The 23,808-nt window shown below is 41.7% G+C and overlaps 3 protein-coding genes and 1 non-coding gene across 4 annotated transcripts; all 4 read left to right on the top strand.

Moving 5' to 3' along the window:
* The first annotated feature begins 699 nt into the window (after positions 1-699).
* LOC114503585 (tripartite motif-containing protein 60-like) lies at positions 700-2,669 on the top strand. The gene has a single exon (XM_028521246.2). It carries the CDS (start codon positions 955-957, stop codon positions 2,332-2,334), a length of 1,380 nt encoding a protein of 459 aa, XP_028377047.1. The 5' UTR covers positions 700-954; the 3' UTR covers positions 2,335-2,669.
* Positions 2,670-8,868: 6,199 nt separating this feature from the next.
* On the top strand, positions 8,869-9,059 carry LOC114504457. Its single transcript, XR_003685222.1, has one exon. It is a non-coding gene; the product is annotated as a U2 spliceosomal RNA (small nuclear RNA).
* Positions 9,060-10,350: 1,291 nt separating this feature from the next.
* On the top strand, positions 10,351-11,635 carry LOC114503586 (putative tripartite motif-containing protein 61). The gene has a single exon (XM_028521247.2). The coding sequence runs from the start codon at positions 10,538-10,540 to the stop codon at positions 11,183-11,185; it is 648 nt and encodes a 215-aa protein (XP_028377048.2). The 5' UTR covers positions 10,351-10,537; the 3' UTR covers positions 11,186-11,635.
* An 8,033-nt stretch (positions 11,636-19,668) lies between these two features.
* On the top strand, positions 19,669-23,006 carry LOC114502281 (putative tripartite motif-containing protein 75). The gene has a single exon (XM_028519078.2). It carries the CDS (start codon positions 19,988-19,990, stop codon positions 21,395-21,397), a length of 1,410 nt encoding a protein of 469 aa, XP_028374879.1. The 5' UTR covers positions 19,669-19,987; the 3' UTR covers positions 21,398-23,006.
* The last annotated feature ends 802 nt before the right edge of the window (positions 23,007-23,808 follow it).

The following is a 23,808-nucleotide window of genomic DNA, read 5'->3' on the forward strand; positions in this document are numbered from 1 at the left end:
CCACCAATTTAAATAATAGTTTCTCCCAGAAGTCCTCTCACAGCTATACCGAGAAGTAGTGTTTCACCAGCTATCTGGGACTTTTCAGTGGCCCGATCAAGTTGACACGTAAAATTAACCAGGTGATCCTTCACATGTTTCTCCATCCCTTATATTTCCTGTAAATAGGTGGTTAGGCTTCTGTTTGATGAGATGTAGGTTCATTTTTCTAGCAAAACATCTTTATAAATAGTGTTATTTTCTTCCTTCAACAGTTCTGATATCTGTCACTCTTTTTGTGATGGTTGAGGCTAACGATAAATTTGCCTAGATGGATTAATTCTTTTAGAGTTGCAAATTAGATGATAGTCTTCACTGCTAACTCTTCCTCCTTAAATATTGTCATGATATTGTTTTGGTCTACCTGAGATACTTTTTGCTTTACTTTTTAAATTTCTTTATTGATTTTAGAGAAAGAGGAGGAGTAAGAGAAAGAGAGAAAGAGATGAATTTGTTGTTTCACTTATTCATACATTCATTGGTTGATTCTTGTATGTGCCCTGACCAGGGATCAAACTTACAACTTTGGTGTACCTGGATGATGCTGTAACCAACTGAGCTACCCAGCTAGGACTCTGAGGTACTTTTCAAACAGGGATGGAAAGATTAATGTTGATTGAGCTGTCCTCTAAATGACAATATTTTTTGTCCACAGAAACCACATATGACTTGGATTGTACTGGGTTTTTGACTGTGAGGAGACCAGATGATCTACAGTTGGAGAAAAGACATTAAATAAGGAGAGGGTGACGAGAAGGCTGGACATCTGCTGGTGGCTGGGACTTTTCTTGGAAGCTCCTACTGCCTTCCACAGTTAGTGACGACTGAGAAAACGTCAGCATCTCACTATTCCTAGCTCCTAGAGGCTCATACTAACTGCTGAGAGTCTCCTCAGGCAGAAACCTGCACTGCACAATGGACTTTGCAGCCTCCCTCTTCGAGCTCCAAGCAGAGGCCAGCTGCCCCCTCTGCCTGGATTACCTGAGAGACCCAGTGACCACTGAGTGTGGACATAACTTCTGTCGCTCCTGCATCCAGCAGCGCTGGGAAGATCTTCAGGACATCTTTCCCTGTCCTGTCTGCCTCCACCATTGCCCTGACAGGAACATCAAGAAGAACACTCAACTATGCCACATAACTGATATTGTTAAGCAGATTCCCCCCACAGGGAGGGAGAGGGAACTGCAGGAAGAAAAACCCCTGTGTGTGAAGCATCATGAGGTTCTGACCCTGTTCTGTGAGGAGGACCTGGAGCTGTTGTGTCCCCAGTGCAGTGCCTCATCAGACTATGAGGATCAGCCCCTGATACCCATTGAGGTAGCTGCAGCTAGTTACAGAAGGAGGCTCAAAAATTATCTTGAGGCACTGACAGTGGAGGTGGAAGATGCTGAAACGGGATTTGAAAACCAAGTGACAAATATTTTTGAAGTGCAGAAAAAGATGGAGAGTTGCAGGAGAGAATTACTCTATGAATGTAAAGAATTTAAGAATTCCTTGAAAGGAGAGCAAGATGAAATCAATGCCAGTCTACTTGTGGAAGAGAAAGATGTTAGAGAAAAACTAACTGAAAATAGAGGGCAAATTTCAAACCATATGCTCATGCTAAATAATCTGTTAATTGAAATAGCAGAGAAGTATTTCCAAACAGACCTGGATTTACTCACAGATATTGAAAGTATCCATAAGAGGTATGAAAATTTAGCAACCCCAGCAGTCTTTTCATATGAATTAAAGAAGGAGATTTGCATCCTCCCTCCACATTATTTTGGTCTGCATAAAATGATCAGCACGTTTCAGGTAGATTTGACCCTGGATCCTGAAACTGCCCATCCAAGTCTCTTAATCTCAAGAGACAGAAAAAGTATGACTTATAAGGCACCAAGTGGTCTTCATGATCCCCATGTACGTGCTTCTTACCCAGCGGTCCTCAGTTGTGAGGCATTTGATGCTGGCAGGCATTATTGGCAGGTAGACATAGGAGGCACAGGTGAATGGTCTTTAGGTATATGTAAAGAATCTTTCCCTAGAAATGCTTTTATATCACTATCACCACGCAGTAGGTGCTGGCACATTGAGCTTTGTGCTAGTATATGCGGAACATGCCGTAGAGGACATATCATGCAAGTTGGCATTTTTCTGGACTATGAGTTGGGAGAGATTTCATTTTATAATATGAATAATAGGTCATATTTGTATAAATTCTCTGATACGTTTACAGAAAAACTTATGCCTTATTTCTCTAGTGCACCTTCTTCAAAATCTGTTACAATCAGTATCATCAGAGACAAACGATGAAAAACTTGGAGGACAGTTTTGTATGTGGTTATTTTCTTCCCTTGTTTTGGAAGTGATAGTTATAATGAAGATTCTGATTCCAGTTTGGATGTTTGACTGTTGAAAGCTTTTGGGACTCATGCTTCTCTGCTCCCTTAACTCACACCTGGGAAAGCTGAAGAGAAAGCCCAGGTGCTCTACCCTTGGGTGCAGGTGGGAAGTTCCAACCAAGCAAGTCCCTAGTGGTGCCAGCACCCTCCCACCACCAGCACCCAGTAACTGCCATAAACACCACAAGCTGGTTCCTTTTCCCTGTGCTCTCAGTTATTTTGGGACATAGTCTGAGATCCACCCTACTCTCCTCACAAAACCTCATTGTGTAAGTAATCATCTGGTTTATACTCTTCTGGTATATGGTGAATCATCATCAGTCTTAACATTTGAAACAAATTTGCGTGAGTTTCACCCTGACTATGCAGTGTGGTCACCACCATTGGCAATGCAAATAGGATTATCCAGATGTGAAGTGCCCCCAGCAGGGGGTTCTCTGGCTTTGTGTGTAACAGGCTCTGCTTTGCTAGGCAAGGCCAGCCTTTCAGCTTTGTGCTGCTTTGCTGAGTTCTCCCCAGGCTGTGCTGCACATTTAACTGACCTAAGAAGTCTCAATAAGGATTCATATTGTATTTACTTTTTATTATTTTTTGTATAATTTTGGGGAATTCTAATTATTTTGATTTGTTTGATATTTTATAAAATCACTTTCATATATATCCTCCAAATGTCACATACTCATGTTTAACATGTGAAACTGTTGACCTTTTAGAACATGCCCCTGTTTGGAAGCCTGTATGGGTATTGTTTATAGAGTTAAGAAATAAAGTTTTACTTTGTATATCTCTGTACTATTTGTCTATCTTCATAATTGAAAAGATGCTCAGCACAGTTTTCCTTGAGGTACAAGGGACCCCTGCACTGATCACAGTAGCCATGCCATGCTGTGGTAATCTCAGTTGCTTAGAAAGAATAAAACAAGTACTCATTCCTATAAAGTGCAGTGTGGCACACTGCTGCATTACCCGCTCCGGAATCTAACTCCCACAGTCATGGGTTGTCACAGCACTGGCTCACTACAACTAGAGAAAGAGGGAGCATTAAATTGCACAGTGAGCCTTAAAGGCCATCACCAGGAAGAGATGCATTTTTTCTTACTCTATTTTCTAAAAGTAATTGCAAACCTCTAATTGTCTGCAAGGGGTGTGAAAGAATGCATGTATTGTGAGGTGAAAAGCTACTGTTTGCCATAATTCCTGATCCAATTAGATATTAGTGAAATTCCCATTAGTGACGATTTAGTGGTCTTCAACTATAGGTTTAAAAGTCTTTGACTATAACTTGTAAATAGATTTAACAGACATTTACAATATATAATCCTACAGTGGTTGTTAAGTAAATTCCCACAATAAAGAAGATATTCCCTTTAGGTAAAATAGCCTTACAACATTCTTTATTTGGTAGAATAATAAACCAGTATTATTTTGAAATTGTGGTAATTTGTTAGAAAATGAATCATTGAGACTAGTGTTTAAACTCAGTTAGATGAGTCCTGGCTGCTGTGGCTCGGTGGATTGAGCACTGGCCTGCTATGAGAAAGGTTGCTGTTTTGATTCTCATTCAGGACAAGTGCCTGGGTTGCAGGCCGGGTCCCTAGATGGAGGTGGGCAAGTGGCAAACAATTGATGTTTCTCTTGTACATGGATGTTTTTTTCCCTCTCTTTCTCCCTCACTCCCCTTTCTCTAAAATAAAAAATTACTTAAATACATAAATAAGTAAGTAAATAAATAAATACATAAATAAATAAACTCAATGGGATGAATGGGGATAAAAACCTCAACTGGGATGGATTTCTGTGGATATATTGCCTAGGAGCTACTTAAAGGACTATTGTGACATTTGAAGCCAGCGGTGGAGCTGAGGTATGTTTAGATCAGAACTCACACAAGAACTTCACACTTGTAATGATCCAATATACTCAAAATTCAGTTGCCGTGGATACTTAAATAGCCCAAGTATGCCACAGGTTTAAATTTCAGTTAAGCACGGTATATTAACAGCAATTCTCAAAGTAGCCACAAGATGGGCATAGAGGATTGAGTCTCCAGCCACAGAGGATCACTCTCCTCAGCAAGTTCATCACTTACAAGTTCTGCTTTCCACACAACAGTAGTATACCATTCGGCTGTTTTCTGTCACTGTATAACAATCACATAGGGTCTCATTAAGTGAATAATAAACCATTTCACACCCTCTTGGTGTGTTTGTGCCATTAGCAGTCTTGACACCAGAACCAAATTTTACTGGCTTGGGCATGACCATAATAGTGGTACTTAGTATGTTGCACGATTCCTGGGATAATCTGATCCCAGGAGGGATGGTGTATTTGTGTTTGTTTTCTAGCTACTCTGAGACAAGCAGTTTCGTCCCTCACTTTCTGATATTATCTATATTTTATTTGTGATTCCCCACTGCTCTTGGGAAAGACATGAAAATCTATTTTAAATTCTATACACTTATATTTACACAAAATAAAAGTATTATATCACTGTTTCTTCTGAAAAAAATCTACCACAAATCTCTCTCTCTCTTTTTTTAAACATTGAAGAGGCAGTGAGTATTTAAAAACAACTGAAAGCCTGGTGGTTTTGCTAAATTGATTGTGCACCGGCCTGGGAACCGTAAAGTCGCTGGTTCCATTCCTAGTCAGGGCACATGCTGGGTTGCCGGTCATATCCCCAGTTTGGAGTGTGCAAGAGGCAACTGATCCATGTATCTCCAGCAAATTGATGTTTCTCTCCCTCTCTTCCACTCTCTTAAAATACACATACACACACACACACACAAATAAAATCTGAAAAAATAAAAACAATACATGAAATGAATCTACATAAGGAAATTTGAAAAATATCTCCAGATAATACTTTTAAAAAGTGTAAAAAAAGCAAAGGATATACCATATTCATAATGTAAAATCAATGAAGAAAAGTTGTTTATATTGTATATGAACACTACATTCCTGAAATTTGCAGAAGAAACATAAAAATTGTAAGGCTGAGAAGTAGCCTGGATCCTGATGGTCCCCAGAAATTTTTGGTTGCTTTTTGACTCCAAAAGTACATTTGGCTTTCAATGTACCCCACTACATATCCAGAAATATTAGAGAAAAAATATATATGATGTCCTCATGCCCACCAGTCTGAGTTGAGGGATGGGACACATGGAACTGGGCCATTGAGAGCTGTTTTGCATAGCAACAGCTTTGCTGCTAACCTCTGGCATAGTCATTTAACACATCTATAACCGTCAACTGGTTTCACAGATATGTTAAATATCTGTGGCCAGGCTTTCAGCCAGGGGCATAGGAGTGACTTCAACCAAGGATATAACTTGGGAAGCAACTCCCCCTGGTTACAGCACCTGCATGAGAGCTTGGAGATGATTGGCTCCACGCCATGGGGACATGCCTGCCTGGACTTATTATGGCAGCCCAGTAAGGCTGGAAAAATACGGGAATGCTGACAGGTGTAACTGGTTGTGGGAGGAGTCGGAAACAGGGCTGCAGAAGAAGATTGGCACAGGGATTTAAACCCAGGTGTGGCAGCCATACTAGGTCAGGACCATGCACCTTTGGGTTGCTCCCTTTTGCCATGTGGCTTAGGAAGCAGGAGAGACTTTACCTGGAAGAAAAGGAATGAAAGGACTCTTGCTGATGGGCCATGAGAAGGTGCCACGTGGCTTTGGATTAACTGGAGATCGTGGCGGTGACACAACTGATGGTGCTGGGAGCCTGAATCATGGACTTCTACTTCTTTTTCTGAGATATGGCACCCACACTGGGTAGAGGGAGAAGTGAGAACTGTGTGTGTCTGTGGGTATTCTAAAGGACTTTAGTATTTTAATGAAGACATTAAGTCATTACTCTAAGTCTGTGTAACTTTTAAATAAATAATTCCTTCCCTTTCACCAATCTCTGGCATTGAGAGACATCTTTCCTCTGGCAGTAGGCAAAGCTAACCTAGTTCAGGGGGGAACCCCCGGAGAAAAAAGGGGGGTCCTTTTGGTAACAGTATATCATTTACCCCCCACCCCCATTCTGTTCTGTAACAGACTGAGAGAAACTAACCTGTTAAACAGACTGAGGATCTACAGTCTGAGACCAGTCCGCAACATTTTATGTTGCTTGGTTAACAATGTGATATGAGCAACTATGTTCTATGTCTTACGCTTTGCTTTTTTTTAATGTTTCTGTTTATTTGAGCCAAAATTGGTGACAATTGTTGGAAAGCAAGATCTCACATGCTCCCTACACTTTGCTTTTTACACAAAAAGTATGTCTAGAGGGTTTTTTACACTCACATGTGTAGATATATTGCATGTATTGCCATACGCATTCACTGCTTCTTCAATGTAAAGCCAAATGAGATCAATTATATTTGCCAGATTTTTCTTCAAAGAAATAGTACTGCACTTCTATCTTTTTTGTAATGATTTTACCTTTTTTGTTGTTGCAGTTTTATAACTTTATTCAACAGTCAGCAGTTAATTCTTATCCACATTACTTGTTTGTAGATTTTAGAAAGTGGTGACAGGCACATAGGTAACCAAGGCTTAGATCTTGTTTGGAGAATCTTCATCCTCATTATGTCTTCTGGACACTGCCCCAGAACACACTATGGACATTCCTTATTCCTTGAGTCCAGGCAGCTTTGTTGTGCGTAATGTTAACATGTCTGTCTGGAGTCACATCTCTTCATGACATATTTCTGGGTCTCTTTGAGAGCCAGAGTGGACTGCTTCTTGAAACTCATTGCATGGATGAACTTGTGAATGTTGATAGTGTATTCTGTGTTACTGCCTCTTTGATGGCACAGTGGTTTTTTCTCTTCTCCTGTCTTGGAGGGAGCCATTATCCAGGGCCAAGATGGAAAGAAAGATTTTACTTTTATTTTCTGTTTTTTTCCTCAGCAAAGATGGGATTCAAGGGTGTTGAGGTCAAGGGACGATTACAGACATGCAAATTAGATGGTGCATATTAATACAGGGTTAATCTCTATTAGCATAAACTGATAATAGGAGATCTTGCCCCCTCTCCCCACCTATCAGCACTTGTGAACACCCTCTCACACCCACTCTTGCGCAAACCCTCCTCAAGGGAGAAGCCACCAGATTTTGGTGAGCAATGTTCTAAATAGTTCTACCCACTAAGTGGTAATACATATATGCCATGGTCACATTATACCGTGCTAGACTAGATTAGAGACTGGCTTCAAAGACTTCCTGGAGACCCACTTCACAGACTCGCCCAAAGCAGCTGGTTCCAGGTAAGCTGGGAGTCCAGACCACACAGGAGTGGGAGGCAGGAGCACCAGGAGAGCATTGGTCTTGTGTGCTGCTGCTCTAGGAGAACCTTGACTGTGGCTTGCAAGGGAATCCTAACTTGGAGTCAAGTTAAGACACATGCTTTTATTATTGTTCATGTCCCTCAGTGAGCCTTGCTATAAGTCATCAAACCACTTGCTAAAAATACAGATAGTGTGATACCAAACTGATTTGAATGGTGACCAATATCTCCATGTGCAAAGAGCCTAGAGGCCCTGGTCTGAAGCTGCCTGTTGGAGTCTTCTAGAATATCTCAGTGTCTAGTGTCTATTATTGAGTAAAACCAAATACTCTGAGAGGTTTATCTAAATTTATGGGTATGCTGACACCAAACTGGAAGGGAAAGTGAGTGTTCTTTTCCTTGTTCCATGTATCCCTGAAACAAAACAGGATCAAAGACCCAACCCCAATGACACAGATAGTCTGAGTTCGGGCCTCAAATCCAACCAAATTAACATACAGGCAGGTGGAACTTCAATGCCTGCCTTGGTCTTCCCTGAGTCTCAGTATTTCTCCATTTAGGAGATTTGTTGGTTGGGAGAGGAAGTGAGAACAGGGCAGAAGATAATGGATTTGGAGTGGAGGAGAAAGGGGAGTGGATTGAAAATAACTGTGGGGAAGGAAAGAAATCGAATGAATCTGAGAGTTTTGAGATGAAAGGAAATGTCTAAAGAAGACAGTAAAAATAACCATCTTGGCTAAAATAGAGCAGAAAATCACTGCTCTATTTAAATGGCAAACTGAATTCAAAAGGTAAATCTTTTTAATTATTTTTAAAATCATAGAATATTCAATGCATCCAGAATGGGAGAGAAAATATTATAATCTTGTATAGGAAGAACTCATATGCTAGGATTGTAATCTTTTTGCAATTTCCACTTGTAGTCCTCCAACATTTTGCCATTTTTTTTACAGGAAATCCCTAGGATTTCACTTGTAAAGTTTTTAGTATATATTTCTAAAAGAGATGCTTTACTCACATACTTCTAATGCCATTTATTATCTCAATGTAACATAATTATCCTTATTTTTTAAATCCTCAGATATCCAATTTCCCAACAGAATTTTGATCAAGTATTTCAAAATTGAATGAAATTAGATTTATAAATAAAAATAGTTTCATTGCTTCTTGGCCTTTTGGCTAAGATCAAGTGTAGTACCTGTTCTTATCAGTTTAATATCTGATACTTCCTCTATCCAAGGACAATATATTAAATGGAGTTTTGGAAGTAGGAGATAGAATAGAGGCTTGCGGCATCCACTCCATGCATGGGCCTGGTATTGCAGCACTTCCAGGAACAGTGCACCAAAACAAACAAACAACAAATGGTTTACTATGGCTTTTAAGTCTAATTTCTACATTCACCCTCTATGAGATGTTTATTTTCTCTTTATATTTGTGTTGAAGAAGTGAGGTTAAATTTTTAGTAGTTTGTCACAGCCTGGATTTTACTGATTACCTATTCAATGTATTGCTGATGGTTTATCAGAGAAACAGAACCAATAGTATGTATCTAAAAAAAATTATTAAAAAGTATTGGCTGACAAGGTTATAGAGGCAAGGAAGTCCCATGATCTGTTGTTTGTAAGCAGGAGACATGGGAAAGATGGTAGTGTCATTGGAAAGCTGCAGAGTTTTAGAATGCATGGTACAGATTCCAGTCTGTGTCTGACGTGCTGGGAACCAGGAACATCCAGAAGAGGATGTGGATGTGGTGCCTTATTCTGTCTAGCTGAGAGTGAATTCAATGTTCCTCCAGTTTTTGTTCTCTTCAAACCCGCAATGGACCAATGGATTGGATGATGCTCACCAACACTGGGGCAGGGCCATCTGCTTTGCTCATCCACTGACTCAAATACTAATCACTCCCAGAAATGTCTTCACAGTCACACCCAGAACTAGCGTTTCACCAGTGATCCAGGACATCCAGTGGCCCAATCAAGTTTCACATAAAATTGACCAGGTAGTCCTTCACATATTTCTTCATCCCTTTAATTTACTGTAAATAGGTAGTTGGACCTGTGCTTGATGAGATTTAGGTTAATTTTCTGAGATTTTTTTTTAATAAATATAAGTGTTATGTACATATTTTGCCAATTCTATGATATGCTTGTCATTTTTAAATATATTTCCATTATAGATTGAATTGAATTTTGGAGTGAGAGAAGAGAAGAGAGAGAGAGAAGGAGAGAGAAAGAGAGAGGTGGACTTGTTTTTCCACTTAGTCATGCATTTATTGGTTTATTCTCACACATGCCTGGACCAGGAATCAAACTCATGACCTTGGCTTTGGGCGAATGCTCCAACCGACTGGGGACCTGGCCAGGATCACTCTTTTTGTGATGGTTAAGACCAATGATAAATTTGCTTAGATCAACTAATTCATTCAGAGTTGCAAACAGATCATAGTCTTTATTGCTAACTTATCCTTAAATATTGTCATAATAACTGATTTTGTCTACCTGGCACATTCTTCCTCCAGAAATGGAAGGATTGATGCTGACTGAGCTTTTAAATGCAACCTTGTTTTATCCACAGAAACCATATGACTTGGATGGTCCTGGGTGTTTTACCACGATTATTCCATGTCCCTTGAGAAAATGTGTTAATATATATACTAGAGGATGACAAGAAGACTGAATATCTGCTGGTGGCTTGAACTCTTCTTAGAAGCTCCTGCTGCCTTCCACAGAGAGCAAGAACTGAGCAGACAGCAGTCCTCAGTCCTAGGTCCTGGAGGCTCATACTAACTGCTGAGAGTCTCCTCAGACAGAAACCTGCACTGCACAATGGACTTTGCAGCCTCCCTCTTCGAGCTCCAAGCAGAGGCCAGCTGCCCCCTCTGCCTGGATTACCTGAGAGACCCAGTGACCACTGAGTGTGGACATAGCTTCTGTCACTCCTGCATCCAGCAGCGCTGGGAAGATCTCCAGGACATCTTTCCCTGTCCTGTCTGCCTCCACCATTGCCCTGACAGGAACATCAAGAAGAACACTCAACTATGCCACATAACTGATATTGTTAAGCAGATTCCCCCCACAGGGAGGGAGAGGGAACTGCAGGAAGAAAAGCCCCTGTGTGTGAAGCATCATGAGGTTCTGACCCTGTTCTGTGAGGAGGACCTGGAGCTGTTGTGTCCCCAGTGCAGTGCCTCATCAGACTATGAGGATCAGCCCCTGATACCCATTGAGGAAGCTGCAGCTAGTTACAGGAGGAAGCTCCAAAGGTATGTTGTGCACCTGAGTGTGGAGATTGAAGATGCAGAAGTGGGATATGAATATCAAACTGCAAAAACTTTACAGGTGATGAGGAAGATGGAATATTGGAAGAGGGAGTTACACTATGAATATAAAGAACTTAAGTGTTCCTTGGAATTAGAGCAAGAGCAAATTAATTCCATCTACTTATGGAAGAGAAGGATGTTGAAGAAAAACTGAGAATAGAAGACAAATCTCAAACCATATGTTCATGTTAAATAATATGTTAAGTGAAATGGCAGAGAAGTGTTTCCTGACAGACCTGGATTTACTCACAGATATTAAAAGTATCCATAAGAGGTATGAACACTTAGAGACCCCAGCAGTCTTTCCATATGAATTAAAGAAGAAGATTTGCATCCTCCCTCCACATTATTTTGGCCTGCATAAAATGATCAGCGCATTTCAGGTAGATTTGATCCTGGATCCTGAAACTGTCCGTCCAAGTCTCTTAATCTCAAGAGATAGAAAAAGTATGACTTATAAGGCACCAAGTGGTCTTCATGATCCCCAGGTACATACTTCTTACCCAGCGGTCCTCAGTTCTGAGGCATTTGATGCTGGCAGGCATTTTTGGCAGGTAGACATAGGAGGCACACATAAGTACTTCTTAGGTGTGTGTAAAGAATATTTCCCCAGAAATACTCTTATGTCACCACCCCCAAGCAATGGATGTTTGCAATATCCCCTCTGGACTAGTTCATGCAGTCCATGCTCTATTTAGGTGATTGGGGTTTTTCTGGACTATGAGTTGGGAGAGATTTCATTTTATAATGTGATTGACAGATCATATTTGTGTAAATTCACTGATATGTCTACTGAAAAACTTATACCTTATTTCTCTAGTGCACCTTCTTCAAAATATCTTACAATTAGTATCATCAGAGATGAATCATGAAAAACTTGGAGGACAGTTTTGTATGTGGTTATTTTCTTCCCTTGTTTTGGAAGTGATAGTTATAATGAAGATTCTGATTCCAGTTTGGATGTTTGACCATTGAAAGCTTTTGGGACTCATGCTTCTCTGCTCCCTTAACTCACACCTGGGAAAGCTGAAGAGAAAGCCCAGGTGCTCTACCCTTGGGTGCAGGTGGGAAGTTCCAACCAAGCAAGTCCCTAGTGGTGCCAGCATCTTCCCACCACCAGCACCCAGTAACTGCCATAAACACCACAAGCTGGTTCCTTTTCCCTGTGCTCTCAGTTATTTTGGGACATAGTCTGAGATCCACCCTACTGTCCCCCCAAAACCTCATCATGTAACTAGCAATCTGTTTTATACTCTTCTGGTATATGGTGAATCATCATTAGTCTTAATATTTGAAGCAAATTTGGAATAGGTGTCGTCCCTCCCTGACCCCCCCCCCCCCCGCCCCCCCCCAGCTTAGTAACCTGGTGACCACCACTGGCGTTGTAAATAGGATTATCAGATGTGAAGTGCCCCCAGCAGGGGTTTCTCCTCTGGCTTCATGTGTAACAGACTCTGCTTTGCTAGGCAAGGCCGCCCTTTCAGCTTTGTGCTGCATTAGCTGAGATGTCACAAGGCTGTGCCGTACATTTAACTGACCAAAGTCAGAAGTCTAGATAAGGATCACATTGTATTTACTATTCATTATTTTTCATATATTTTTGGGAATTCTAATTGTTCTGCTTTTGTTTCATCCTTGATAAAATCATTGTCTTTTTAAAAAAAGATTTTATTTATTTGTTTTTAGAGAGAGGGGAAGGGTGGGAGAAAGAGAGGGACTAATAACCCAAGTCCACTGGTTCAAATATCAGTTAACCATAGTATATTAACTGAGAATGTGGAATCTTTAGCCACAGATTATCACTTTCCTCAGCTAAATAGCCAAGTTTATCACTTACAAGTTCTGCTTTTCATGCAACGGTAGCAGAATATCAATGTGTGGTTGCCTCTCGTGCACCCCCTATGGCTGACCTGGCCTGCAATCCAGGCATGTGCCCTGGCTGGGAATGGAACCCATGACCCTTTTGTTTGCAGGCCAGCACTCAGTCCACTGAGCCACACCAGCTAGGCCAAAATCATTTTCATATAAAACCACCAAATGTCACACACTCATATTTAATATTACATGAAACAGTTGACCTTTTAGAACATGCCTCCATTTGGAATCCTGTATGTGTATGGTTTACAGTGTTGGTAAATAGTTTTACTTTACCTCCACACTATTTGTCTTCCATCATAATTTGAGAAAATGCTCAGCAGAGCCTTCATTGTGGAGGTACACTGCGCTGATCAGAGTAGCCGTGCCTTGCTGTGGTCTTCTCAGTTTCTTAGGAAGACAAACTAATACTTATTCTTGTAAAGTGCAACATGGGGCATTGCTCCAATATCCTCCCAGGAGTGTAACTCCTTCAGTCATGGGTTGTCACAGCACTGGGTCACTGCAACTAAAAGAAGAGGGGGCACACTGAGATTTGAAGGCAAGCACCAGGAAGTGACACATATTTAATCATATTCCTTTTTCTAAAAGTAATTGCAAAACTCTGTTGGGGACCACCCTGCCTGGTCTCAGGAAGCTGTAACCCCCTGTGACTTAGGCTGAGTGAGAGACCTCTGGACCAGGAACCACTAAGGAGACAAAAACTTATTTCCCTGACATGAATGCTGCCTGTTCTAATGCCTGGCTCCCTTACATGATCGTCAGTCAAAGATGGGGTAACAATTCTCTAAGAAAGAGAATGAATCTAAGACAGGTGTGATCACATGGGAATGCCCTAAGGGAAGAGACTCGGGGCTGTGGATATGAAGGGGTGATGGACATCAACCCCTGCCCCCTTGGCTTTGTCAAAGCCTGAGTCTTTGTTCTTAGATGTGAGAAATCCAAGTCTCCTGGCTGCCTCTGTCTCCTGCCCTTCGCAGGCCTGTGGAAATTAGCAGGGGCGGTGCAGCCCAGACCAGAAACAGTGGACCCCTGGGGTATTCAGGCCTGGGACATAGAATATGCAAGATCCTATGAGATCTGTTTGCTGGAGGATGTTATTAGATTAGAATTTGAAGGCATAGACAGGAAACCAAAACTGCCCTTTGAGCCCTGTTAGATAAAACCCCAATCTCTGCCCAGAATCACAGCGGGGGTTCTGTCTGCACCTTTGTAAGTCACCTACTTCTTTTGATCTTTTCTGCCAGACTGTGAATCCACAAACTAAGTCTGTATTCTCAATAAAAATCTGCTTGGGAATGGAGATGGGTGCTCTCCACTAGAGGGAGTGGCCCTTCTGTCCTTATTTCCCCACAGGACTTGATTGTCTCTGTGTATGTTTTTTCTCATGTTTCGACAAGCATCCGCAGCAGAGATGGATACTGCTGGAAGGTTTCATCCACAAAACTCCACTTATCTGTAAGGGTAGGAAAGAATATAGGCATACAAGAATACCAGACTACATGTGGTGAAAAGCTTCCATTTGCCATAATTCCTGAATCCAGTTAGACTTTAGCGAAATTTATATTAATGATGAGTGCTAGAGTTAAAGGTCTCCACTTAGAACTTGTAAATAGGTTAACACAGAAATTTACTTTCCTTTGGCTTTATCATATCACAGTTGTTCAATAACTACCCAATACTGGAGACATTTTTTTTTAGTAAAATAAGCCTAAAAGCATTTTGCATTTTTAGAAACATAAAGCACTGTTATTTTGAAGTTTTGCTGATTCATTAGTAAATGAATCATTGAGACTAACATTTAAACACCATGAAACAAATATGGGGGAAAAGCTCAACTGGGAAAGACCTCTGTGGTTAAGTTGCCTGGGAACTACTTGAAGAACTGGTTTTACATTGTGAAGGCCAGGAGTTCACACTTTGCATAGTTCAAATGTGTACAGAAGTCAGCAGTCACAGTTGCTTAAATAACCCAAGTCCACTGGTTCAAATTTCAGTTAACCATAGTATATTAACTGAGAATGTGGAGTCTTTAGCCACAGATGATCACTTTCCTTAGCTAAATAGCCAAGTTTATCACTTACAAGTTCTGCTTTTCACACAATGGTAGTACACAATTCAGCTATGTTTCTGTCACTGTATAACAGAAATAACCTTTCTCCGGTCTCATTTCATATTTACCCCATTTCCAACTGAGCTCTCACAAAGGACCTTTCATGTTCACTTTCCTACCAATATATTCCTTCAGAAAATATGTCTTCTCTGGGGCTAATTTATCTAAATTGTAATGGGTTCACTGTTGGGCTGGTAAATTCCATTGTCTGCAGAATGGGTTAGAATACAGTAATACTCTGTGGGGAGAAACAAAATCCCAATGGATTGAATCCTCTAGAATAGGAGATTGATGTTTCTCTTGCACATGGATGTTTCTTTCCCTCTCTCCCTCCCTTGCCCCTCTCTAAAATAAATAAATAAATAAATAAGTAAGTAAATAAATAAACTCAATGGGATGAATGGGGATAAAAACCTCAACTGGGATAGATTTCTGTGGATATATTGCCTAGGAGCTACTTAAAGGGCTACTGTGACATTTGAAAGCCAGCTGAAGTGCTGGGGTATGTTTAGACCAGAAACACACAGGCAGTTCACCTTTGCAATGTTTCAATATGCACCAAATTCAGTTGCCATGGTTACTTAAATAGCCCAAGTATGCCACAGGTTTAAATTTCAGTTAAACATGGTATATTAATAGTAATTCTTTTTTTTTTTTAAATTAACAGTAATTCTTAAAGTAGCCATAAGATGGGCTCAGAGGATGGAGTCTCCAGCCACAGAGAATCACTCTCCTCAGCAAGTTTATCACTTACAAGTTCTGCTTTCCACACAATGGTAGTATACCATTCGGCTGTTTTCTGTCACTGTATAACAGAATCACCTTTTCTTCAGTCTCATATAGCACATTCTTCATTTCCATCTGAGTTGTCACCAAAGAACCTTTCTCATTCAGTTTTCTACCAACATTCTTTGGAAAGTGCATTTCTTCTCAAGGGCTAATTTATATTACTTGTGATGGTCTCATCGTTGAGTTAAATCTGGTTTCTCTGTGTAGTAAGGGTTAGAATACAGAAATACTCTGGGGAAAAAACAGAATCTCTATGGAATTGAGTTAAAGAGACAATTGTTCTTCATTGATTGGATCTGCCGAATAGGAAATTGAAGAAATTACATCTTGGTGTCCTCTTCACACTTTAACCAAGCACAATCTTACCCCTGAGCTTATAACTCTATTGAAACGCTTTTATAGATTTTATTTTATTTTTTAAAGATTTTATTTATTCACTTTTAGAGGGAGGGGGAGGAGGGAGAAAGAGAGGGAGAGAAATACTGATGTGCGAAAGAAACATCTAATTGGTAGCCTCTGTCACGCCCCTAACCGGGACCAGGCCTGCAACCCAGGTATGTGCCCTGACCAGGAATTCAACTAGCAACCTTTTGGTCTGCAGACTGGTGCTCAATCCAGTGAGCCACACCTGCCAGGGTTCTCTAGTCTTTTTTAATATTTATCACATTTCCATCTGAGCTCTCACCAAAGGACCTTTCACGTTCACTTTTCTACTAATATATTCCTTCAGAAAATATGTCTTCTCTAGGGCTAATTTATTTTAATTGTAGTGGGCTCACTGTTGGGCAGGTAAATTCCATGGTCTGCAATATGGGTTAGAATACAGTAATACTCTGGGGAAAAACAGAATCCTGATGGGTTAAATCTTCTAGAATAGGAGATTTGAAGACATATTTTGGTGTCCTTTTCACACTTCAGTAAAATGCAATTTTACACCTGAGCTTATAACTCCATTATAAGAATTTCAGCAATTTCATTAGTCATTTGGAAGCCAAGTCACTTGAATACTATTCAGTCTTATTTACGCCTCTTTACTTAACAGCTGCTGCTGGCAATGAGATTGCCAAGAATCAACTGTGATTCTGTACAGTTTTTGCTTCGTAGGACTTACTGTTTTATAGATTGGTAGCATGTAATAAATGTTTGAATTTTTAAAACTGGGTGGTGTTGACTATAATTGAAAAATAAATTTAAAAAATAAAATAGTTTGGGTAAATTTTTAGCAATCGTTATGAATATTAATTTGCCTAATAAGTAACTTGCCAAAAACAAATTGTGGTAGAGAATATTAGAGCTCAAAGAACGTTTCTCAAAGAAAATAATTACGCTGGGATCGGAAGTAAGAATGCCAGTAAGCAAGGAAGTAAACAATGTGTATGGCGCGTAGGAGCTGCCCTGGAAGAAAGCTGTCTGTACAACAGTCCTGTGGCAGGAGGATGCGGAGTCCTGAGTGTGGAGAGAAAGGGCAGGACTGCGCAGTGCTGAGATTGCAAACTGTGGCGAGAGGGTAGAATTGCTGGGCTCCAGGGTTACACATTCCTGCGTGAGAAAAAGAAGAGGCCTCACTTCGGCTTTCAGATTTATTTCTTCTATGGCAAAGATGGGATTAAATGGGACATTCAGAGGATCAAGGGAGAATTTCCAAGGTGCAATTAGATCACGCGTATTAACCGCAGTAGTCTTTATGGGCTGATTGAATCACACAATAGTAGGGCGCCCTTTAACCAGAAACTTGGAACATCCTCTCACCCTGACTCACCCCTCCCTCCGCGAGGGAGGAGCCACCATGGCTGAGGTGGGCGTGGTCTTAATAGCTCCACCCTCCTACGATAAATAGTGGGGTCACGTTGGTCACGCAGTCTCCTTCCTGGCTGGCCTCAAGCACGTTTGAGCGAGAGCTGCCTTTCGACCAGACCAGACCAGACCGGACCAGACCAGCCTTTCAGCTCCGCTGGGAGCTGGAAGTTTGGATTGCGTCGGTGCCGGAGGCCGGCGTCAGGTAAGACCTGGGGGGTTCCTGAGCGCCTTCTCTGTGCCCGATTGAGACAGATACTTGAAAAGGAAATCCAAACTCGGGTTTGGCTTATTTTAAAATACAGGAAGGTCCCTCTTGGAGCCTTGTCTTAAGTCACCTAAATGATTGTTAAAATTTTGGGTACTCACACCTGACCCGTGGGGAATTAGAGACAGGAGAACATCTGTATGTGATAAGGCAAGTTTCAAACACTTGGCCTCACGGAGTTGCTCGAGGCCCCGGGTTCCACGTGATCTGGGAGTTGGGACCCACTCAGGGCGTGAAGCGGGAGCGCGGTACCCTCTCGAAGGGCCGGACTGCGCTTTGCAAGGAAATGCTCACTTGGATTGGGGTCACTGTACACATGCTTTTATTACGGCTCCGGTCCCTCAGTGAGGTTTGTCCTGAGTCATCGAAATGGTCGCTAAAAGCACAGAAACCACATCCCAACCTGACCTAAGGGGATGACAGATTTTGTGTGAGAAAACACCTGGTAGTTCTGGTCTGAGCTGCCTGTGGAATCCCTGCTGAGATGTCCCAGTTAGAGGTTGTGCTTAGGTGGCGGCGTTTGTGTATAGCAAGGGGGTGGAGAACTTAGAGCTCTGTGCCTGTATTCCTGGTACTCAGACCCTGCATTGCATTGACTTGAGCTTCCTTCATCTGCCTCCTGACAGGTGCTCAGAGTATAAGCAGGGTGGCCCCAAATCACTCAGTCCCTTAGAGGAGACCTGGCCGACATTTTAGTCATCCAGCAGCGTTAGCCAGGGGCTGAGGAGATAATTGGAGATACAGTCATGGTAGGGATTACATAGTGGTTACAGTAGTGGGGAGTTGAGGTCTACAAAATGCGTGTTAATTTGTAACCTGAGTCGAAAGAAAATTTAATGATACTGCCTTTACTTCAGTAACACTGTGGTGACCAGGGTTACCCAAAATGGAGGTCACCTCTGCCTCTTGGCCTCCACTAGGATCAGTGGCTGGTTGTAAGGGAAAGCTGAATTCTTTTCCGAAAAATCGTCACTAGCTGTAGCTTACTAACTTCACAGGCTAGTGTGTATGTGCTTCCCAGGTTTTTCTCACATTGAATTTCCTGATCTTGAATTGCATTCTGTGCCTTTGATAATCAGTTTTCCTGCTTAGCAAGGTTTTCAGAGTAAATCTAATCTGGTCCAAACCCTATGCAGTTAGGTACCCAGTTGGGTATATTCTGCATTTGAGAAGCATAAATGAAAAACAAGTACATTCTGATAGTATCATGAATTTAGTGCTATCAGAAATAACTGTTTTTGCCCTGGCTGGTGTAGCTCAGTGGATTGAGCGCAGGCTGCTAACCAAAGTGTCGCAGGTTCAATTCCCAGTCAGGGTACATGCTTGGGTTGCAGGCCATAACCCCCAGCAACCTCACATTGATGTTTCTCTCCCTCTCCCTCCCTTCCCTCTCTAAAAAATAAATAAATGAAATCTTAAAAAAATAACTTTTAAGTCAAAAAAGTGCAAATCTTTTTCTCATGTTTTTCAAAAATTTGAAACGATGGAAGTTGGAATGTTTACACTTGTTAGTCAGTCTGATTCTCTTAACACTAGGGTTGTGAAGTGCTTTCTCCAAGTCTCTCAGATAATAGGTGACTAAAGCTGAAAGCTAACCCAGGGACAGAGGATCTAGTACCAAAAGTACTCACACTTTCTGTAGTCCCATGTAGCCCCCATGTGGCTAATGTGGGTGTAGGTAGACTGTGGGGTTGGGGAAAAGAAATCAGTGGTTCCCTCAAAAGTGACAATGTACAAGACAAATAGTACACTTTTTAATTCTTTTTTTTTTAAATGAAACTATATTTTCTCGTCCTCAGGAACCAATAGGTACTTAAGAGTCCTGACTGCTTTCTGACCAAGAAAATTGCTAAGCTGGGACTCATATCCTCTGAGCTGCCAAGGCCAGTTAGTTCTCCAACTACTCTGATTGGCTACTGGTGGACAGCAGAGCTCCTCTGGGCACCTACCTTTGTAGCTAAGGACTTTACAGGACACCAAGGGCTGCCCTTAATTGATAAAGAATTTGGACAGGAAGGACAGTGAGATCTGAGTGTGCATCACCTCTCAGTGCAGAGATCTCACAGAGCCCAGCTTCCTGAAGAAAACCCACTTCAGTCCAGTCTATTCAGGGCCCAATGGAGGTTGAAGAGGCTCTGGCAGGACTCCAGGCAGAAGTCAACTGTCCCATCTGTCTGGATGATCTGAAAGACCCTGTTACCATTGAATGTGGGCACAACTTCTGTCGTTTCTGCATCCAACAGTCCTGGGCTGATCTGCGGGACAAGTACCCTTGCCCTGTGTGTCGTCACTCATGCCAGGAGAGACACTTGAGAAGCAACACCCAGCTGGGAAGGATGATTGACATTACCAAGCTCCTCCAGGTCACCAAGAACAAGAAGCAGCAGCAGGAAGAGAGGTGCTTATGTGAGAAACACAACCAGGTCCTGACCCTGTTCTGTGAGGAGGACCTAGAGGTGCTGTGTCCCCTGTGCACTCAGCCCCCCGACCACCAGGGCCACCAGGTAAGGCCCATGGAGGAGGCTGCTGCCCATCACAGGCAAAGGCTCAGCAGTTACATTGAGCCCCTCAAGAAGCAGGTGGCAGATGCTCAGAAACTAATAACCACCCAAGACAGGAAACTGTTAGAACTGAGAGAGCAAGTGCAAAACCGGAGAAGGAAGCTAGCCACTGAATTTGAGCACCTCACACAATCTGTAGAACATGAGCAAGAGGCTGTTCTTTCAAGGTTAGCTGAAGAAGAGAAGGATATTCAACAGAAACTCAGTGCAAACACAACTGCATTTGCAGACCACATTTCCAACCTGAACAGTCTACTAAAGGTGGTGGCAGAAAAGAGTGTGATGTCAGATGTGAAAATGCTGACCAATATCAAGAGTGTCTTCCATAGTTGTGAAAGCCTGAAACCCCCAGATGTGTATTGGGTCCAGTTACGAGGAGAAGGGTGCAGTCTTCCCCCACAGTATTCGGCCCTGCAGCAAATTATAGAGAAATTTAGAGAAGAAGTTACTCTGGATCCTGAAACAGCACATCCTAATCTGCTTGTGTCTGAGGATAAAAAGTCGGTGACATTTGTGAGGAAAAAGCAAAGAGTCTCTCGGAATCCAGAGAGATTTATGATTGACCCAGTTGTCCTGGGTTCTGAAGAGTTTGATTGTGGCCGACATTACTGGGAGGTCCGGGTGGATGACAAGCCTGAGTGGGCCGTGGGTGTTTGTAAAGGCTCCCTCACCAGGGAGAGAAAGCAGTCCCCACCAGGACACAACAGATGTTGGACAATTCAGCTGCATAATGGTGATTACGTGGCACGAGGGCCTTTTCCCGTCATCCTTGTGCTAAAGGAGAATCCCAGAGGGATTGGCATCTATCTGGACTATGAGTTGGGGCAGATTTCATTTTACAGTTTGAATGACAGGTCTCACATCCATTCTTTCATGGATAAATTTTCTGAAGTGTTAAAACCTTACTTCTGTATTGGATGTGATGCTAAACCTCTTAGAGTTTGTTCTGTAAGAGATTACAAATGATGACCTGTGACTTTGCCTCATTTTCTTGCTATGATTTTTGAACAGTAGCTAGAATTTTATACAACTATCTTGTAGTGAATCTAGCACCAAAAAATTTATTTCAGTACCTCTGCCTTGAAGATGGGATGTTTTCTCTCTTTTTTTTCTTTGTTGTCCAATTTGGCTCAATAGCAAGATATGTTGAACAAATGGAGATGTGGAGAATAACTGGGAAGTGTTTCTGAAGGTCTTAGAATGCATACATTGTAATTCACAGTATAGAAAGGGAAATGTGTAATTCACGTTGAAATTTAGTTAAGTTTTTAGTGCATTTACATATATTACAAGTTTTGTGTGCCTGTCAGGCCTGTATATAAGTTCCTTACCTTCCAGGCGGAAGAGAAGGTAGAATTGGGGGTTTCTCTCATTTCTGTATGTGTTGGGAGTAAGGCATTGATTGCTTCAAACTGTTTTTGAGGATGTTGTTACAGATGGTGTCTTCATGGGATTTTTTAGGACTCACCCTTCTTGTATCCTCTTTTCCTCACACCTGGGAAAGCTGAAGAGAAAGCCCAGGTGCTCCATCCTTTGCAGGTGGGAAGTTCAAACCAAGTAAGCTCCTAGTTAGTGGCAGCATCCTCTCACTACCATCACCCAGTAACTGCCATAAACACCCCAAAACTTGTCTCCTTTCCCAACATCTGCTCTCCCTGTAAACCTTATTATGGAAATAATAAACCTTTTCATATCTTTCTGGTGTGTGGCACCATCAATCCTGAAACATCCATATTTTGGGTGGGGATCTATTGTGACTTAACATTTGGCATTAGAGTACCATGTCTGTCTCCGAAGAGTATGGTAACTTTTTTCCATGAGTATGAAAAAGTGGGGGAGAAGGAGCAGGAGATGTAACTGTACAGTGGAGAAGCTTGTAACCACCGCCTTAATCAGGTGATTAAGGTTCACATCATCAGTGATATGTTGGTAGCCATTACCTTTGATATGATGTGATAAAAATGGCAAATATTCCTCTGATGATAGTCTTTAGCCTTTTCTGGTGTTTGGAAATGAAAATGGAAATGCAGTACACATCTAGTGATTTCTAGTAGTATTAATATAGATACAGAATAATTTCTTATAAGTTTTGTTACTGGTAAAATGACAAAACCCAATAAGTTTGGAAAACTGTATTTTGATTGCTTTCAGATCACCTTCCTACGAACAAAAATGCCATCTGCCATGCTTACCATCCCTAGTAAGGGGTATTTTCAAGTTTTACAAATCTGTTCATAACAACCTCACATCTCCAACCTAATGTTTTATTTGCGTGTTTGAACATAATTTTGAACATTAACCAATTCCATCTTTCTTCTGTGTCCTTTAATTTTCTTGAGTCATGTATTATTTTCTTATGTTGTTGAAACTTTACAGATATGAGTCATAGTCTCTGATGGAAATATTTACTCTAATGCAGTTTTTTTGGTACTTTCATTTATGTTCAAATTTTTGGCAGCGTTTTATCACTTTGGTGTTTAAGGTAATACATAAAATCAGAAAATAAATACATATTTAAAATCTCCCTAAATACCTTTAAGTGTTTTTTTATGCTTTAACTTTTAAGGTGGAATTCAGCACTCTGTTAGACATATAAAATAAGTTACCTCCAAGTCATCTCCTATACTGATTAATTCCTTAATGTTGAATATGTCAGATTAAAATCAAAGGGAAAACAAGTGTCAAAATTGAACATCAATTTGAAGTATATTATGTGCCTAAGCTATTTTAGTTGTTAAAGGGCATATGAGCCAAACACCATGATTGGGTTTATTCGAAATGTTCAAAAGTCCCAAGGAAACGGAAGGGGCTGTTACCATGGTTGCTGGTATCCCTGACAGTCTGGGAAATTTAGTAACCTGCTTTGGGTTAGACAGGTGGAGCCTGGAATGTCACACTTGGAATGTCTCATTCAAAAAGCCAGTGCCTTTCCTCGATCTTCTTTGGGTGACAAAGGAGACACAAAAGAAGACAGTAGGTTAGAGGGGTCTGCTGGGTGGCGGTGGGGAGTGTCCACTGTGATGATCTAATGAGATTTAAGAGTGGGTCCAGGAATCTGCTAGGTTCAATGGTGGTAGAGAGCATGCGCAATCTGGTGGGGTGGGGATGGGCAGCAGAAAGCAAAGGAACCAACCACCCTGGGTCAGCTCTGTCACTGCCGAGTTACAATTGGCCACCCAGCGCAGTGGGGGGGAGGTGTGTGGCGGGCTTGTGAGTTTGTGCTGCCTGGTGAAGCTGAAGGAGATAGAGGGTGACCGCGGAGCCTCCCCGTGAGGTCAGGCGCCAGGAAGGTGTAAAGGCACAGGGTATCGGCAGAAGAGCAGTTCTCTTCAACCCAGCCCCACCCTCAGGAGCAAAGGCTGTGCAGGGTCGGCTGG

The sequence above is a fragment of the Phyllostomus discolor genome, chromosome 8 (assembly GCF_004126475.2).
Source record: "Phyllostomus discolor isolate MPI-MPIP mPhyDis1 chromosome 8, mPhyDis1.pri.v3, whole genome shotgun sequence".
In the NCBI taxonomy this organism is placed as follows: domain Eukaryota; kingdom Metazoa; phylum Chordata; class Mammalia; order Chiroptera; family Phyllostomidae; genus Phyllostomus; species Phyllostomus discolor.